The 18,225-nt window shown below is 54.6% G+C and overlaps 1 protein-coding gene across 1 annotated transcript in view; it reads left to right on the forward strand.

The window, feature by feature from the left end:
- SLCO2A1 (solute carrier organic anion transporter family member 2A1) overlaps positions 1 to 17,724 on the forward strand; it is an 82,027-nt gene extending 64,303 nt beyond the window's left edge. The window contains exons 7-14 of the mRNA XM_036077087.2: positions 1,574 to 1,652; positions 2,188 to 2,352; positions 3,424 to 3,613; positions 5,812 to 5,977; positions 8,531 to 8,694; positions 12,264 to 12,328; positions 14,721 to 14,844; positions 15,735 to 17,724. Of these exons, the coding sequence (XP_035932980.1) occupies positions 1,574 to 1,652; positions 2,188 to 2,352; positions 3,424 to 3,613; positions 5,812 to 5,977; positions 8,531 to 8,694; positions 12,264 to 12,328; positions 14,721 to 14,844; positions 15,735 to 15,855 (1,074 nt within the window). The 3' untranslated portion in view covers positions 15,856 to 17,724. The remainder of the gene's footprint in view (positions 1 to 1,573; positions 1,653 to 2,187; positions 2,353 to 3,423; positions 3,614 to 5,811; positions 5,978 to 8,530; positions 8,695 to 12,263; positions 12,329 to 14,720; positions 14,845 to 15,734) is intronic.
- The last annotated feature ends 501 nt before the right edge of the window (positions 17,725 to 18,225 follow it).

Consider the following 18,225-nt stretch of genomic DNA (forward strand, 5'->3'; position numbering starts at 1 on the left):
ACCAGTGTCCCCTTACCATGTCAGCATCTCAGGCATCAGGAGGGTTCCAGGGAACACAGTTTGGGAAACACCAAGTTCACAGTGAAGAGCCAGGAAAAGCTGAATATATGACCTGGCACAGTTGGCCCATCACGTGTGAACCTGCAGGACTGAGTTGGAAGGAGACCCTCTAGAGCTGAAGAGCATGAGGGCGAGCTGAAGAGCAAGCCGACTATGGGCAGATGGACCTTCTGTGTGTCTGCTGGGGAAGAAGTCAGAAAAGGATGAGAATGGAAGACAGAGACGAGAAGTCTAGGAGGGGGGCTTTGATGTTAGGCCTAGGGTCTAAAACTTGTTCCGACCCCATGAAGTTCTAGGGTGCTGCAGTGACTGGGTGACCACGCAGGGGGCGCCATGGCAGCTGGGCTGAGGTCGGGGAGTCAGGAGGGAGGGGAGGCTGGCCATCTGAAGAGGCCTGTGTAGAGATGGGGGATGAGGCTGAGCGCCAGGGCGGGGGCTGCTGGGCAGCCGAGGCGAGGGCAGGGAGCGATGTTCTTGGAGGGGCTGCCAAGGACTGAGCAGCAGACAGATTGGAGGAGAAGGGGGCCGAAGTGAGCCAGAGCCAGAGCTCAGCATTTGGTAGTGAGGTGTGTGAGATCTAGGCCGAGCTGTGGGAAGAGGGGCGGGAGTGGGAGAGCCTCCGCTTGTCTTGGGGAAGAATTTCAGAGGTTGTCAGTGCATTACGGTGGTTTGGGGGTCAGGCAAACCTGAGTCTGAGTCCAGATGCTGAGTGATCTTGGGCAAGTTTCCTTGTTTCTAAGTTTCCTTTAAAATACTGGAGATAGAGCCCAAGTCTCAGGGGAGGCTGTGGGGAGTGCCGATGCGTGTGGAAGGCTGGGCATGGTGCCTGGCGTGGAGTAAGCACTCAGTGCGTGGGAGCTCCTGGGCCTGGTGGTGTGTTCCCCAGGGGAGCCCCAATGGCATCAGGGCTCGGGGGGAGCCTTGCACACCTTGTGCAGGGGTTCAAAGCTGCAGCTGACGAGTTCACAAGGGGTAGGCGAGCTCACTGAGGTGGTATGGGTAGAAAGTGTGGGCCAGGGGCCAGGATGGAGCCTTGAGCAGGACTCAGCTTTGGGCCCAGAAGGAAGCAGGAACCCTATAGAGGAGACAGAAAGAAAGAGCTAGAAACAGAGGTAATTCTAGACCAGTGTATCCCAGAAGCCTGCGGCCCCTGGAATCTGAGGACAGGGAGGAAGTGTAGCCATGACAGACAGACAAGGGGTGAGATCTGATCGGACACCTTTTGGCATCAGTCAAGGGAAAGTTAGATATGAATAACATGCCCAGGGGAGTGTCGGGAGGCATTGTCGTGGATGTGTTCTGGCCGGCAGCCACAGCACTGGGCTCACTGACATGCAAGTAGCATTTGCTTCAAGAGAGCATTCTCTGGGCGCCCTCCCACCCACACCTGGGGCAGCTTACAGCTTAGTGCTGCCCGCCCCTGAGCCACCGAGACCAGGAGGGGCAAGGGCCCAGGGAAGGGTCACTACAGGGAGCCTAGGCCATTAACGTTCACCCCCTTTGCTGCCTGCAGAGGTCTCCAGCCATAGTGGATGAGGCAAGGAAGATGGACGAGGTCAAGCCAAGAAGCTCCCTGGTGGATTTCATTAAACGTAACTAACTGACCCAGCAAAGTCCTGGGGGGCGGGCCTGGCTTGCGGTGAGGGTCAGGGGGTATCCCAGCCCATGTGGTGTGGTGTGTGGTAAGGGGCAGTAAGAGCAGGTGGTCCCATCTCTCAGGAGGGGTTCTGCCAGGGGTCCTGGTGACTGCTTCTGTGCAGGTTCCAGGAGACTCAGAGCTAAGCAGAGTCAGCCCCACCTCCATGGTCCGGCCCCCGTGTTCTCTCCTCTCCTTTTACATGGAGGTGGCTCTCGTGTGAGGAGGATGTTCCCAGTGTTAGCTCTATTTCTATCCAGACTTCGCCTGATATCTCCCAGGCACGTCCTCACTTTACTTAGCCCGTGAGCATGTTGAGTGGGAGTCGAGCGGCTGTGTGCCCCTGGCCACTGAACATCTTGGTGCCTCAGATCTGCCCTGAGGAAGAGAGGAGGGCTGCCTGGAGGAGGAGAAAGGGCAGTGACTAGTCCCAAGCTACCCGTGTGGTGACTGCCATGAGGGCCCGGCCCCTGACAGCCGTCTGTTTGCAGGCTTTCCCCGCATCTTCCTGAGGCTGCTGATGAACCCACTCTTCATGCTGGTGGTCCTGGCCCAGTGCACCTTCTCCTCTGTCATTGCTGGCCTCTCCACATTCCTCAACAAGTTCCTGGAGAAGCAGTATGGCGCCTCCGCAGCCTATGCCAACTTCCTCATCGGTGAGTCTGGAGGGTGGGGGTGCTGCAGGAGCTGGGGGGCCCTGCCTGGGCCCTGCCTGTAGGAGTGGCTGGGCCCTCCTCCACCCATCCAGGGATGGGCGAGGCCAGACCGGACACAGACAAGAGCCAGAGGAGGACTGGCCCAGAGGAAAGAATTTTAAGGACATTTTTCCTGGTTAGCAATCTAGAATGTTCTTGGCAGATCTCTGGGGCCCCTATCATTCCAGGCAGGAGTGGGTGGAGGCTAGGGTCTGCCTTCCTCCCCGTCAGAGGGGCTGGAAACCTGACAGCCTCCCAAGGCCCTGACATCATCAGGGCAAACAGAGGAAAGAGAGAAGGTAGAATTTGGGGTTAGGCAAAATGCCTCGTGGGTTTTTTCCTTTCTTCACCAAGGACTCAGATACATTCACTTGGGTAAGGAATATGTGGCCCAGTGATTCTCTACCCTGGCTGCACTTTAGGATCCCCTGGACAACTTTTAAAAAATACAGTCACCCAGGCTCCCTGCTCAGTCAATGAAAGCAGAATCTCTGAGTGGGGCCCAGCGTTGGTATTTTGTGCAGCTGACGTTGAGAGGCACTGATGTGGTCCCACCAAGTACCAAAGTGAACTACAGAGCCCAATCCACAGGTGAGCCTGGCCATATGGATGTGGCAAGGTGGTCAGGGCATTGGCTATGACCTCATCCCTTTAGCCTTCAGTCACCAGCTAGCACATCAGACAGGGACACCACCGTGGGACCCATGTGGTCACAGTGAGAATGCAATGAGGGGCCAGGTAATGAAAGGTGCTTAATAAATGCACCTTCAACCCACATCCCTCTGGCTGCAAGGACTCCACTTGTTTCTTTATTCTTTGCACAAGCAGGGCAATCTGCTAAGTCAGGATAACTCTGTAGATGCGCGTGGCAAATAGTAAGCGCTCAATTAATGTCAGTTATTACCACTGCAGTTGAATGTATCAAATGTTCCTTCAAGTAGCCGTGCCCCTTTGTCCATGGTTCAGCTCAGTGTCTGTGCCCTGCCCCCACTTCCAGTCCTGTGCACCCAGACAGCTTCTCTTTATCTGTAGGTGCTGTGAACCTTCCTGCCGCAGCATTGGGGATGCTGTTTGGAGGAATCCTCATGAAGCGTTTTGTTTTCTCTCTGCAAACCATTCCCCGCGTGGCTGCCACCATCATCACCATCTCCATGGTCCTTTGCGCCCCTCTCTTCTTCATGGGATGCTCCACCCCCACTGTAGCGGAGGTCTATCCCCCCAGGTAATGGGAATGAGAGGTGAGAAGATCCCCTTTGCTGAGGCCAGAGCCTGGATCGGGCTGCCATACGCTTTCCTATCTGCTTCCTCAACTCTCTTCTCTCCTTTTCACTTTTTGATCTAATCTCTTACGTGGCAACTTAGAAAATGAGGTCTTGAATCATATGCTCAATTATGAGGAGAAATCTGAGGGTCCTAGTGGGCCAACAGCAATCAGGGTCAGGGTTCTGTTTTTTAAGAAGCACCAAAAACTAATGAGTTTGGTTTAAGGATAAATCTGTAGGGCTGTGAGCCTCAGGAACCAGGAAATAAGCTATGTTTAGCATCAGCTCTGTGCCGGCTACAATTACAAAGTCTCCTTGAGCTGCTGAAGAAAGATGAGAGAAGGAGACTTGAAAAGATCTGGGAAAGAATAATGAAAGTGATGGCAGACTCAAAAAATTAGGGCAGGTGAGGAAGAGGGCAGGTAAAGTATACCTGTCAGTTTGCATAAAGCAATCTGGTCCCAGGTTTTAAGTCTGGCTTCATGTTCAGGAAGAGCTTTAGAGGCCCATGAGGGGAAGGTGCTGAGCAAGGAGCATTTATTTTTTCCTGGGTGCCCCTTCCAACCACCTCTTCTTTTAGGTTTTGCCTAATGAGGTTGCAACGTTTGGAGAAACTGTACCTTTCAGTCTTGGTGTTTTCTCTTTTTCTTTGAAATACCATCTTTTGTCTTTGGGGGGTGAAGGAGAGAAGGGGTACAAGGGAAGGGAGGGTTGCTCAGGGCAGGAACCCCCACCCAGTTTGTATTGTTCTGCAGGCTGACTATGGATTGAGAGAAGCTGAGAAGACTTTGAGCCTTCGGGTGGTTCTCACTAGGAGCTTTTTTTAAAAAGATTTATTTATTTAGGGGAGCCTGGGTGGCTCAGTTGGTTAAGCATCTGCCTTTGGCTCAGGTCATGATCCCAGGGTCCTGGGATCGAGCCCCACATTGGGATCCCTGCTCAGCAGGGAGTCTGCTTCTCCCTCTGCCCCTCCCCCTGCTTATGCTCTCTCTCTCTCTCTCTCAAATAAATAAATAAAAGAGAAGGAGAGGGAGAGGGAGAGGGAGAGAGAATCTCCAGCAGACTCCCTGCTGAGCACAGAGCCCAACACAGGGCCAGATCCCAAGACCCTGAGATTATGACCTGAGCTGAAATCACAAGTCAAACGCCTAACTGACTGGGCCACCCAGGCGCCCCCCCCACGGGGAGTTTTTAGCACAGGGCTTTGTCATCAGACTGGGGTGAGTTCTGGCACAGTGCTTTGTAGTTGGCGAAAGTTACTTTTCTAATCTTCAGTTTTCTTGTCACGAGAGGAACGTGATTTAACTGTCGAGTTGTCGTGATGGCAACATGAAAAGTCTTGGGCACTGTGCCTGGCACATAAGAGATACCCCATTAATGTTAACCATCAGCAGTGTAATTATTTTAGCAGAGCCCTGGTCTGCAATTTGTCAGCCTATCCCAATCCCCTCTCCCCCCAGAGAACAACTGTGACTGTCAGATGAGGAGGATGGTAGGAATGGTGAGATCAGCTGGTGAAACCCCCTGGATTATTGTGCAGGGGGGATGCAGTGACCAGGGGCCCCAGCCTTCTGTCAGCCCAAGCCCGGGTGGAGGAAGAGAGAAAGGAAATATTGCCTGTGACTTTGGTGTAGTATCTGCCATCTCTTTCATCGGAGTCCTGGTTGGGTGGTTGGTTGGGTGGTTATCTTTTTTTTTTTTTTTAAAGATTTTATTTATTTATTTGACAGAGAGATAGCAAGAGCAAGAACACAAGCAGGGGGAGTGGGAGAGGGAGAAACAGGCTTCCCGCCGAGCAGGGAGCCCGATGTGGGGCTCGATCCCAGGACCCCGGGATCATGACCCGAGCCGAAGGCAGACGCTGAACGACTGAGCCACCCAGACGCCCCTGGTTGGTTGTCTTAATGCCTTTCTGCAGTGTGGGGTTTGCTGACCAGGTCTTTCTGGCCAGCACTTGGTGGGTGCCATGAGCACTGACCAAGCAGGGCATTCACCATTGGCTCCAACAGGCGTAATTCAGATCCCAGGGTGGCGCTGGCCCAAGACAAATGGAGACACACAGGCACACGAACCAGGCGGGGAACTCACGCTGGGCTGGCGTGGGGAGGTTTCTTTGGTCTTGCTTTGTTTGATTCCCCATTTCCTGTTTTGCTGGCAGGACATCAAGTTCTATACATCCGCAGCTTCCTGCCTGCCGTAGGCACTGCCCGTGCCCAGACTCTATCTTCCACCCGGTGTGCGGAGACAATGGGGTGGAGTACCTCTCGCCCTGCCATGCCGGCTGCAGCGACGTCAACATCAGCTCTGTGGCCTCCAAGCAGCTGGTAAGGGCCAGAGAAGGCCCGTGGGGGTGTCTGCGCTCAGCCCGTGCCCTCGCACACTGCTCCTCGGCTCCAGGATGGGCAGAACGCCACTCGCTCCCAGCCTCGTGGCTCTGGGCCACACCCGCCCTCTCTCCACCTCCCCTTCCCTAAGGTCATGACCAGATGCCTACAGCCCAAAGTCAATTAAAGTTTGGCTGATGTTCAAAAAAAATTCACATTCCTGAGCCCCAACAATGCTCAGAGCAGAAACGAGCCAAAGCAGTCCTTCAGCTGAGGCCTTAGAGTCTCATCCTGATGGATCCTAAGGGGCATCTCTGGGTCCTGCATCCTGCCTGTGTGGGAAGCCACAAGGACAGGCCCAGAGAAATCGAGAGCAGAGGGTCTTCTGTGATCTGAACCCGGAAGGTTAGAGCTGGAAGTGTGATCTAGGGCATTTGGTTGAATCCCTCAGCCCTGATGTGTAGCTATACAACTGGCCTGAAGTCATGCAGCTATTTAGGGGCAGCTGTGGGACTAGAACCCAGGACCCTGCCTCAGTCTGGCGCACATCTGTTCAAGGTCATGTATCTGCTGGCCACCGGCCTTCCACTTGTGCAGCCCACGTTCACTGGGCCCACGAGGTGAGGTTCTACCAGCCCTCAGAGGGCTATGGCTCCCGACTTCTAGGGTCAAGCAGCAGCAAACCAAGTCAAGACATCTGTTCAGCTCTTCGGCAAATACTTAGTGAACAGCCAGCACAGCCACGGGTGTTGAGGACTCAGTGGTGAACCCATCAGACAAGGTCCTGCTCTCGTCGAGTTTGCATTCTATCAAATAAATGTACAAGGTAGTTTTAGAATGTATCCCATGCCACGGAGAGACTTGATGACTAGACTCTCTAGTTCCTGGGGGCCTCCCTGTGGAGGTGACATTAGAACTGAACAACCAGAAGAAGAAAACCTTAGGAAGGCCTGGAAGTGAAGCCTTCCAGGTAAAGGAACAGCAAGTGCAAGGCCCAAGGGCATGACAGAGCCAGGCACAGGAGAAAGCAGGGAAGGCCAGGGTTGGCGCTAAGAGGCATGTCACACCCAGGCCAAGACTGGGCGGGCCAGGCCCAGGAGTCAGATGTACCTTCTCCTAAGAGCAGTGGGAAGTTCGTGCAGTTCTGCTAAGGATGCCCTAAGGAGAAGAATGTGCCTCATTCCCTTAAGCCCGTGTGGAGGGCATGGACAAGGCTAGCCCCCGCTAGGCATCCTCCTCCGAGAGCACAGGGCAAGGCTGCTCCCACAGCCACCTCCGTGGGCAGAGAGAGAACAAAGAGCGCAAACAAGATGGTCTCTCCATGGCCTTCTAGTCGGAGGGGTCTGTGGTGGCTTCTGTGGTTTTCTTATCTTTATTTACTTACTTCTGACTCATCTACTTCCAGAAATCATCTTGACAGGTTTCCAACAACAGCACAAATCCATTAGCATAACATCAAGAAAAGACAGTAAATTGGGGTGCCTGGGTGGCTCAGTCGTTAAGCTTCTGCCTTCAGCTCAGGTCATGATCCCAGGGTCCTGGGATCAAGCCTCGCATCGGGCTCGCCGCTCAGCGGGAAGCCTGCTTCTCCCTCTGTCTGCCACTCTCCCTGCTTGTGTTCCTTCTCTTGCTGTGTCTCTCTCTGTCAAATAAGTAAATAAAATCTTTAAAAAAAAAAAAAAAAAAGACAGTAAATTATAAGGGGGGAAAAAACCTATGTTAAAAAAATGCAGACTGATGGAAATAACAGCCATATTATATAGAACTAACTTCTGAGCTTCCTGGCAGCCAAAATAAAGAGGGTGCATAGTTCCTGCTGTCGGCCAGGAGGAAGCATACTAGCTCGTTCGTTCCATTAGCAGTTGTAACTGCTATGGCACTTAAATGGTCCCAGGCTAGGCCATCAGACGCTATGAGAAGTAAGGTGAAGACCCCCTGACACGGGCAGTGGCCCCCAAGGCCAGTTGTACCAGAGTACTGCGCCATATGAACTTGCAGACTGGAGCCAGGGGCCTCCTTCCCTAGAGTCCTTCACGGACAGGAGTTCCTCTCAGGCAGGAAGCTCTGGCAAAGGCCTGACAGATGAAGAGCTCAGTGGGTTCCACTGAGTTCCCACTGCTATCTCCTCCTATCTATCCCGTCCTTACCTTCCCTGCAAGAAGCACCCAAACAGCAAACACAGCACCCACAGAACCACTGCGGTGACGCACAGGGCGGCCTGGCCCCAAAGAGAGCCCTCCTGGCCCCTGGTCCCAAGCTGGGTAGGCCTTGCCTGGCAGTAGGGTCCCGCATGTCCTGCTGTGGGTGGAACTTCGAGAGGGGCCCAGCCCCTGCTTGATGACCGGTTTTGGTGAAGACGGTTTTGATGGCCTAAACAGTGGTCAGAGGTGGTATCCGTGGGGCACCTCAAAAACCTCCCCGGGTCTGCTCTCCAGCCTCCACACGCAGCATCGCCCGAGGGACTCTGGCTGGAGCTGGTACCGGCGTTTGAAGTGTGTGGTGGTGCGGGTGATGACAGCAGATCTCCCCCTCCCCCTCCCTCTCCTTTCCAAGACGTATCTGAACTGCAGCTGTGTGACTGGGGCGTCCACTTCAGCCAAGTCGGGATCGTGCCCCATCCCCTGCGCCCACTTCCTGCTGCCGGCCATCTTCCTCATCTCCTTCGTGGCCCTCATAGCCTGCATCTCTCACAACCCGCTCTACATGATGGTTCTGCGGTGAGTGCACCTCTCGGTCCCCCACACTCCCTGCTTCTGTCTCTCCTCCTTTCCTGCCACTGAGAGACCCCACCCCCGGGAGGGCAGAGCCACGAATGGCTGAGCCTCCGGGAAGCCAGGCTGCCTGGCTCCACACTGTGGAAATGCCTGAAGATTCACATATGTTTAAATCCTGAAAGAACTAAGAGGAAGGAAGAGAATTCCGTTAGATGTACAAAATCAAGGGGGGAAAAATGTGGAAAGTTCAGAGACAGAATGAGGGCTTTGAGAAAGGATGAAAATAAGAAAAGTGTGCTAGGAACCAGGACCAAGTTCTCAGGTCAGAAGAGAGAGGCTGGCCAAGGTGGGAGGGGAGAGCAGAGGTGTCCCCTTACAGTGGCAGTGGAATGCCTCTGAGGTTTTGAGAGGGAATTGACCCTTCCTTCACCTCACCCTCTGCCAAAGAGAAAACAACATTTCAACCAAGTTCACCTAACCCACCCCTGCCCACCTCTTTCCTGTCCTCACCCCTCTTGAGAGCAGAGAGGGAAAAACACAGGATCTGGATTCCCAGTGCTAGGGTCAAAGGCCCAGCTCGGCCGTACACTGGCTGGATGTCCTGGGATGTTGCCAACCTCACTGAGTCTCAGTTTCCTCATTTATGAAGAGGTTCATGATATTGACCACAAGGGACTGGTGTCAGGATTACCTGATAAATTGCTTTGTAGATGTAAGGTACTCTATATATTGGTTAATTATCACTATGAACCAAATTCTAAGAATTATTAACAGCTGCTATTGACCACAAGGGACTGGGTGTCAGGATTACCTGATAAATTGCTTTGTAGATGTAAGGTACTCTATATATTCGTTAATTATCACTATTAACCAAATTCTAAGAATTATTAATAGCTAGCTAGGTGCCAATGACCTATTTTCCCCAAAGGCTAGGAGATGAAGAACAGAAGCAGCCACCTGTCAGGGCCTGGTATTTTACCCTATTGACAAGTTAGCTTGCAAACTACCAAGCTCCTATTTTTTTAAAAGATTTTATTTTTTTGACAGAGAGAGACACAGCGAGAGAGGGAACACAGGCAGGGGGAGTGGGAGAGGGAGAAGCAGGCCTCCCGCCGAGCAGGGAGCCCATTGCGGGACTCGATCCCAGGACCCTGGAATCATGACCTGAGCCAAAGGCAGACGGTTAATGACTGAGCCGCCCAGGCACCCCCCCAAGCTCCTATTTTGTTACTGTTTCAAGAATGCTGGCAGCAGACAGGAGACTCCTGGTTCAAAGACAAAGGCCTGTTACTCACAGGTGCATGCAAAGAGCAGGAACCTTGCATCATTTATCCTTGTGCGCCACATCCCATGGAGTGACCTGGAATACCCAGGTGTATGCGTCACATGCAGTGAGCTTCTGTCACAGTGAGGAACACTGAGCTTGGGAGAGCCACCACCTATGTAGACCAATCCTGCTCTTGGTCTAGGGTAAGGTTTTACCCCATGCCTCCAGGTTGCTCATTGCAACCACAGCCCTGAGAAGTAGCCCAGGAAAAGAGCAGTCAGAACCTTGTGTTCTTAGCATATTCCCCAGGAACATGTGGGGATGCTCAGGGCCACAGCATATTGCCCCTCCCAACACCATCAGCACCCTCTTTCTACCACTCCCCACCCTATGCATTCCAAACACTGGTGCTTTCATCCAAGGCCCTTGAGTGGGGTTACCTCTTGCACCAGGGCCAGATGGGCCATGGTGGACCCTCTAACCCTGAGAAATACCTGTGGGTGGCCATGATGAGGAGAGGGAACAGGATAAGGACATTTCACAGGGAAGTTGCTGAGCAGCAAGTAGGGGGCAGTCCCTGTCAGTCCACCTCCCAGAGGATTCCATCAAGCCCCAGAGCTAGGGAAGCTGTGGAGGAGGAGCATCATTTCAACCACAGGATGGGCTTTCCTAGAAAACCTCTCCCTTCTAAGTCTGATCAGGGGCTGGAGTGAAACTAAAGAGGTTCCAGGATCCCAAAATCATTTAAAGATAAATCCCACTGGCAAAGATGAGAGAATGGATGCAATTTAGTGTGAAGAACGTGAGCTTTAAAGGTGACCTTGTAGGCGACCCAAGTGTTATTTGTACCCTGGCCCCCAACCAGGCATGGAAATACAGGCTGGGAGGGAAGGTTCACCAGAAATGTGGAAGAAGAGAGTGGTCCAAATGTCAGAGTTAGTTCACAGCCGAGGGCAAACACCAGGAGGGGCTCAAGCTGTCCATCAGAAGCCAAACTGGGGTGCCCAAGCCCCATTCAGTCCAGAATCTAGGGGCGTCTGCCCAGGGACTATTATGAATTTGGGCCACTGGAGGGACCTGTGGGCATAAAGGGAGCATCCATTAGATTGAGATTTGAGGCACTTTCCATGGGATGGGGGTCCTAAGTGGGTGCCTCAAGCCCATGAGTATCGCTTTCACTGGTCCACCTTTCAGAGGAACTGGAAGAGGGCCCCTTTCCACTTTGCTAGCAGGACTGTGAGGCCAGAACAAAATGTGTGCAGACACCTGAACATTACTTCTGAGTTCCCTTCCTTGATGTCCCCTCTGCCCCAAATGCCCTTCCCCCACAGGCACCCCCACCCAGGAGTGTGGGTGTTCAGAGCACGAGAAGCCTGGTGCCTCTGCAGGCCACCGCCTGGCTCCCCACCTTGTGGATGGGGTGTCCTCCCTCTCTGCCCCCTGCCCAGCTGGGATGGCAGGGCCTGGCAGTACCACCGCCAGATAGCTTCCCCATCTCTCTCCGAATCTCCTTCCTCAGCCAAATGCTTGTCCTCTCTTGAGGGAAGAAGGGTGGGAGCAAGACTGGCTTTATAATTTGTAGGACCCAGTGCAAAATGAAAATGGGAGGCTCCTGGTTCCAAAATTATTAAGAATTTCAAGACCAGCCACAGCAGAGCATTAAATCAAACCTGGGGCCTTTCTGAGGGCGGGGCCCTGGGAGACAGCACAGGCCCCACGCCCACGAAGCTGGCCCTAGGTAAAGGATTCTTCTAGTTGCACACAGAAGCCTACGGCCCAGGGGCCTTAATTACACTTTCATCCGGGCTGTCTTTATTGCTCTTCACACTCTATGGGAGTTGTTCAGACCTGCTGCTGTGAACACACCCTTCCCCATCCTTCTCTCCATTCCCAGCCTCTTCTGCCCTCTGCCTCTTGAAAGGGGCAGGGGCAGCCCTGAAAATCACAGAGACCAGAGGTTCTCAAATTTGAGTGCACAACAGAATCTCCTGGAGGGCTTCCTAAAGCACAGATGGCTGGGCCCCACCCCCAGGGACCTGATTCTTAGGTTTAAGATAGGGCCTGGGAATCTGCATTTCTAACGAGTTCCCAGGGGTGGGGGCTCACGCTGCTGGCCCAGCGATCGTGCTTTGAGAACCGCTGATACAAACAATGGGAGCACGCGGCCAAGGTGAATCGAGTCAGCCAGCTAGCTGTCAGGCCCCTTGAGAGTAGGTTCTGGCTTGCTCTGAGGCCGGCTGCCCCTGACTGAGTCAAGGCACAGCCCCGAGTCCTCTGGCTGCTGACTTCCTATCTTCCTTTTCAGTGTGGTGAACCAGGAAGAAAAGTCATTTGCCATCGGGGTGCAGTTCTTGCTGATGCGCCTGTTGGGTAAGTGTCTGAGATGCCCCCTTCCTTCCTGAGGAGCGGCGCCAGGGCATCCGAGGGCTGTGAGGTGCAGGGAGGGGCTGAGGGAAGCCCTGTCTCATCTCTGCGGTAAGGAGAGGCCACGCATCACCAACACATCGGCAAAGGCCGAGACCCTATATGGGCGGTTTCCCCATTACTTGAGGTTAGGAAAGATTCCATCTAAGGCATTAATTCCAAACAAAACTATGTAAGAAAAATGAAAAGTGGACACAGCTGAGGATACCTAATAAAGAATTGAAGGCAGGTATTTTTTCATCTCTCTCCAAGAACTGGCTGTAGGAACAAAACCCTGCATTCCTGTCCCAGCCAGAACAGCAGCTGAGCCCAGCCCTGGCTTCCCTCCCACTTGACAAAACTCACTCCTCTTGCCTCTATTCTGCAAATGTTCTCAGTGCGGGGCCCTCTGCCGGCAAACCCGGCCTACGCTCAAGCAGCCCAGAGCCCACGGAGAAATGGAGCCTGCGCAAATGGTCAGCAATGCCCCCCAGGAGAGCCAGCTGCCCGCGGGGAGCGGGGAACACCCGGCCCTCCCTGGGGGCCTGGGCTGGGGGGGGCATGCGTGCCCCTCGCCCGCCCTCTCCCAGAGGCTCATGCTGGACTGTGCCTTTTTGACCCATCCAGGCAGTAATATGCAGGCCCTTGCAGTGCCGGGCAAGCCAAGTAAAGGGACTACGTTCAGCTGAGTATTGATTAAGGACCCAGTGGGTGCCCAGGGCAGCAGGGAGTAGGGCAACTGCAGTGGAGGGACTTTAGCCGCTCTCGGAGTGTCCTTGCTGACCTCCAGTGCTGAAATCCCTGCAGAGCCCGCTGTGCCTTATTATCCGGGAGCCAGGCTGCAGTTGGCCCTCCAGCAGCTTCCATCATCCTTCTGGGCTGTGTTGGTGATGTCCCTCCTGGGGCCTGCTGAGCGAGAACCTGTGCAGGGCCCTCTCCCCCAAAGGTTGGGTGAGGAGTGCAGATGATGAGGACTGAACCAGCTTTTCCACGGGATCTCTCGGTATCGGGCCACTTGCTGCCCTCGTCCCAGCACTGCCCCTTCAGAGCCTGCTGCTCAGGCCTATATTACCAGCGTGAAGGATGCAGGGCAGGAAGCCCCACGTTGTGCCCAGCGCAGCCAGCGGCCAGGAAGGGCTCTGAAGAGCTTCTCCCAGCCACCTGGAAAACAACCGCTGTCCCACCGCTCACGGTACCTGCTGCCTTGTTTTGTCACTTGAGCTCAGACAACTCGATACGGGATCACGGTTAGAAAATCTGGGCTGGAGGCATCCCTTTCATCATCACCCAAGAACGTAATTGCACTCTGGGGTAGAAAGAAGGACTTCACATGGATAAAACCCAGCAAGTTTAAAATTACCCACTGGGACTTGGCTGAAAATGTTTCTGGACTGTGTTTCTATTTAGGGTAGCATCCTTGGTGGACAATCCCTGTGGCCAGTTTCCATCCCCTGCTTAGCCAGAGACTTGGAAGTGAGCAGGGTGTGAGTAGAGAGGCTGGTTCTCAAAGGTTCCCACTTATGGGTGGGGCCACAGGCAGATCTCTTGCTTTCCTCCTCAAGCAGCTTCTCACGGTGCCCTCGACAGAGTCGGCGAGGCTGTTCTGAGCACAGTGGTTCAGGGTGTGGATCCTGGATAAATCCCTCCCCAGTCCAGTGACCGCCCAGAACTGTAGCTAAGAATACGGGGGTCATCCTGAATACTTAACAGAAGGAAGGCATAGCCGCTGCTGGATCGGGGCTCACCACTCAGCTGTGGGGAAGTTCAGGGGGCTGGGGTAGAGGCTCTGAGCAGCCAGGGTGTCGGGGGTCTTCTGGGGGGGTTGTCTAAGCCAGCCGGGCAGCCTGGTGTAGTGGAGGAGCATGGGCTTCGAGGAAACTAGGGCTCAAAGGCCAGCCCTGACCCTCTTGGCTATGCAAGCATGAGCTCGCTGTGCCTACCTTCCTCCTCCTTAGAGCGAGGGCACCCACCCACCTCCAGGCCCTGTGAGGACGTGAGGAGTCGATGCCCCGCGGTGGAGGTCAGCATATCTCCACCTGAGGCCAATCCAGTGTGGGAACTATGTTGTCGGTCTGAGCTGGCAGCGAGGTGACCTCTGTGACTCACTGCCCTGACACGATGGCTCAGGTCTTGTTTCTCTTCTAAGCCTCTAGTGAAAGAGGAATTCAGCTGTCACAGACAGCGATTTGGCTTTCCGAAGTCACTGCGGTTCCCAGGGGTGGGGCAGAGCCGTTCTCATTCATGGGAACCATGCAGGGGCAGCTGGGGGGTGGGGGGCTTGCTGCCCACCTCGCCGGGCACCTCTGCCTGCAGCCCCGTGTAATCTGGGCTCTCTGAACTCTCTTCCCGCGGACGCCAGCCTGGCTGCCATCTCCAGCCCTCTACGGCCTCACCATCGACTACTCCTGCATCAGGTGGAGCTTGCAGTGCTCGGGGAGGCGTGGGGCCTGTGCCTACTATGACAATGACGCTCTCCGAGACAGGTGAGGGCCCAGCATGCCCCCGTGGCCCGGGGTGGACGGTGTCAGGCACTGGGCCAGAGCAGAGGGCAGCCATCTGCTGCGGTGCCCTTTGTGGGGGCTGCCAGGCTCCCAAGGGAGAGGCCCAGAGGGGTGCTGCCACGGACAGGGAGCAGGGGTCACTGGTGAAGAGAGCCATGCACGCCCTGGAGTGTGTGCACGCGCACGTGCGTGCCGCTGGGAGCTAGCCCCTAGTCCACAGTCCCTCAGGAGAAGCAGTCGCAGAAAGACGTTTGTCAAACGGAAAGGGGCTGGCTGGAGTCTGAGGTGAGGCCGTGGCTGTGGGACGATGCCAGGCCAGCTCCCACTGCTCAGAGACAGGTGGCCCCATCGTGGCTCACGGTAGAGGTCAAGGGCAGGCGGGCCTACCCTGCCTCAGCGGGTCCAAGCCTAGCTGCAGCTTCATTAGTTCTGCACCCCTTCCAGCCACCTCACCTGCTGCCATCATCACATAAACCAGAAACCATGGGGAGAGTGGGCTTGAGGGGGGCTGAACGGTATGGGGGTGGCATAGACAGCCAGGAGAGGGGTGCCCCAAGAGGGCAGCGAGCAGGTACCCCTCTCCTTCTGGCTCTGCTGGGAGGACTGGACCCTCCAGACTGCCTGGGGCTGCAGTGTTGCCTCTGGCCCTGGGGGAGTCACCGGTGCAGGAATGAGGACCATTGAATTAGGAGTCTCATGCCTCCTGGGAAGTGGTCCCCACCAGGGTGGTAACGGATCCTTACCTAAGTGGTGACAGCATATTCCCTGGGCCACTGTGAAAGTGATGCTACTCTTCCTGATGGCCCTGGCCCACGGCATGGCCACAGAGCCTCCACACCCCCTCACTGGTCTCGTCTCCTCCTGCCCCACAGGTACCTGGGCCTGCAGGTGGGCTACAAGGCGCTGGGTGTACTGCTGCTCTTGTTCATCAGCTGGCGGGTGAAGAAGAACAAGGAGTACAACGTGCAGGAGAAGGCTGCAGGCCTCATCTGACCCCTGACCCTCGGCCCAGCCACTGCCCTGTTCCAGAAAGTGGACCCTGCCCCTCCACACCTGCCTGTATTTACTAATGTTAACACATCATTTCCGTTTTGTTTTCTAAATAAGAGAAAACCCCAGTCACCATTTGCCCTCCCTGCCTCCACCCCCCACCCCAGGATTCCGTAGGTCCACTGTGTACCTGGGCTGGATGGGCACTGAGCTGGAGGGCCAGGTCTTCCCTGGCTCCTTTCAAGGCACCTGTGTGTGCCCAAGCTTTCCTCAGTGCTGGATCCCCCAGCAAGGATGCCCACTGAGGCAGCCCCTGCTCCCCCACCCCAGCCTTGTGGGTGGGGCTGGTTTCCTAAGTGGAGAGAGCAAAGCGTTATCTTCCCAGGGGAAGGAGGGAGAGGGCTGGGTTATGATTAATGGCCAGAGGCAGGCTAGGGGAGGGAGAGCCTGGCTGTAGCCTTCTTTGTGTCTTGGTTCAGCATCAGCACAGAACTCAGGAGGGACTGGCCTCCTTCCCCTCAGATCTTTGCTTCCTGCCCCAAAAGGCCATTTTGGAAGCTGCCATGTTGGGAAGTATGGCCAGCCGGTCCCCTCTCAGTTACCCCACACTCAGGCACCAGAGCAGAGACCAAGACACCATGAGGTGGGTCATCCAGATGCTGTTCCTGTTAACTCTAGATCCTTCTGTGCTGAGAAAGCCACACCATGGTGAAGACCCAAGGAGGGCCGTGAAGTGGTCAGTAGCCCAACCTCCCGCACCCTCTATGTGAGGATGAGACCACTGAACTCAGAGTGATGGGAAGACCCTCCCCGAGTTTCCTTGGGAGCAAATGAGGTGGTCGCACGTGGGCTACCCTGTCTGGACCTCACCCTGTGTGCCAAAGAGTAAAGACAGGCAGTCTAAGATGTCAGCAGAGCAAGCAAGGAAGCTGGGGGGGTGGGGGGGGGCGGGTGTCAGGGTCTGCCAAGCTGGATGGTAAGCCCATGAAATAGAGGCCAGGGTGGTCCGCTTCCCTGGCTCCAGACACTCCTGTGTTCAACATGTTCTCAGCCTCTCCTCACTGCCCCTCTGGGGGCCTGGGTTGAGCGGCCCCCCTGCTGTGTGGTAAAGGTTCAGAGTTAGATGTCCACAAAGGAGGCCTTTCATCAACAAGTATTATATTTATTGCAGACCAGCTTTGTGCAAGGCAGTGCTAGTACATGGCTCTCCAGCGAGCTCTCCTAGGCTCTCCCCTCCCCGCCCCCCATCCACACTGGGCCTTCTCCTAGAGAGTGCTGGGGGCAGCGGCAGGGGTGACACAGCACGAACCCAGGGATTGTCACCAGGATCTCGACCATCTATGTCCCACCAGATGGCCCCTGCACCTAGCCCTTTGCCAGACAGAGACCTGGCTCACCGTGTGCTCTGGAGCAGCTGGGAACTGGTTATTGCCACACATGGCTCTCTTGAGCGCCACACCTCTCGGAAGAACCCTCCAGAAGCATACCAGAAGCCATCTCTGGAAAGGGCTCATATGGTGGTAAGCCAAAAAATGTATGTCAGTGGCCAAACCGCCAGGAGACTGAAGTCTTTGTGAAAGCCACTGCTACACGTGGCCTTTTTTCCAAAGATCTCACTCAGGAAGGGAGGCTCCATGCAACCTCAGGGGCCAGTTTCAGCATTTTAAGATGGTTCCGCTTGGAAAATGATTCCCTGCAAGTAATCCTGGTCCTTCTCTCTGTGATTTAACCAAATTCTGAAGGCACTGCCTTCAGCTGAGCTCACGAACAATGAATGCCAACCTGCAGATTCTGGAAGATTGGTTGCCCTCCCAAGGCTTTATTCTATTATGATATTGCTATTAATATATTATAATTTTGCTATTGACGTAACTTGGTCATGAATTTGTACTGTCATCTGTATCCGCCAGAGAGCCTATAGAACCTGCACTTTCTGGCCAGAGGAGATGCCCATGCCCCAACCACAGGGGCGCATGGCCATGGGGATCGGAGGTAACGCCACTCTCCACCCATCAGCCTGGTTCAGAGCAGGCAGCAGGCTCTCGTTGTTCCTTCAGTGAAGTTCTGCAGATAACCATCAAAGGCCCACAGTGCTTGGCTCTCAGGAGGCCTGATCCCTGCCTTGAGTTTCTATCCACAAGTGGAGTGGAGCACCAATAGCTAAGTCCGTGATACAAATCAGAATTAATATCATAATCATCTTTGGTCACTTGGTCACAGCCATCCTACCACTTCCCACAGCAAATCTCTTCTCCTGATGGCCTGCAGAGAATACAATGATGTCACCTTCATTTCACTTCTAGAGCAAACACTTCTAAAGCTGAGCAAACTTCCTTGAGTGCTGGACACTCATAGAGGATGTGGTTAAAACAC

The sequence above is a fragment of the Halichoerus grypus genome, chromosome 1 (assembly GCF_964656455.1).
Source record: "Halichoerus grypus chromosome 1, mHalGry1.hap1.1, whole genome shotgun sequence".
NCBI classification, from domain to species: domain Eukaryota; kingdom Metazoa; phylum Chordata; class Mammalia; order Carnivora; family Phocidae; genus Halichoerus; species Halichoerus grypus.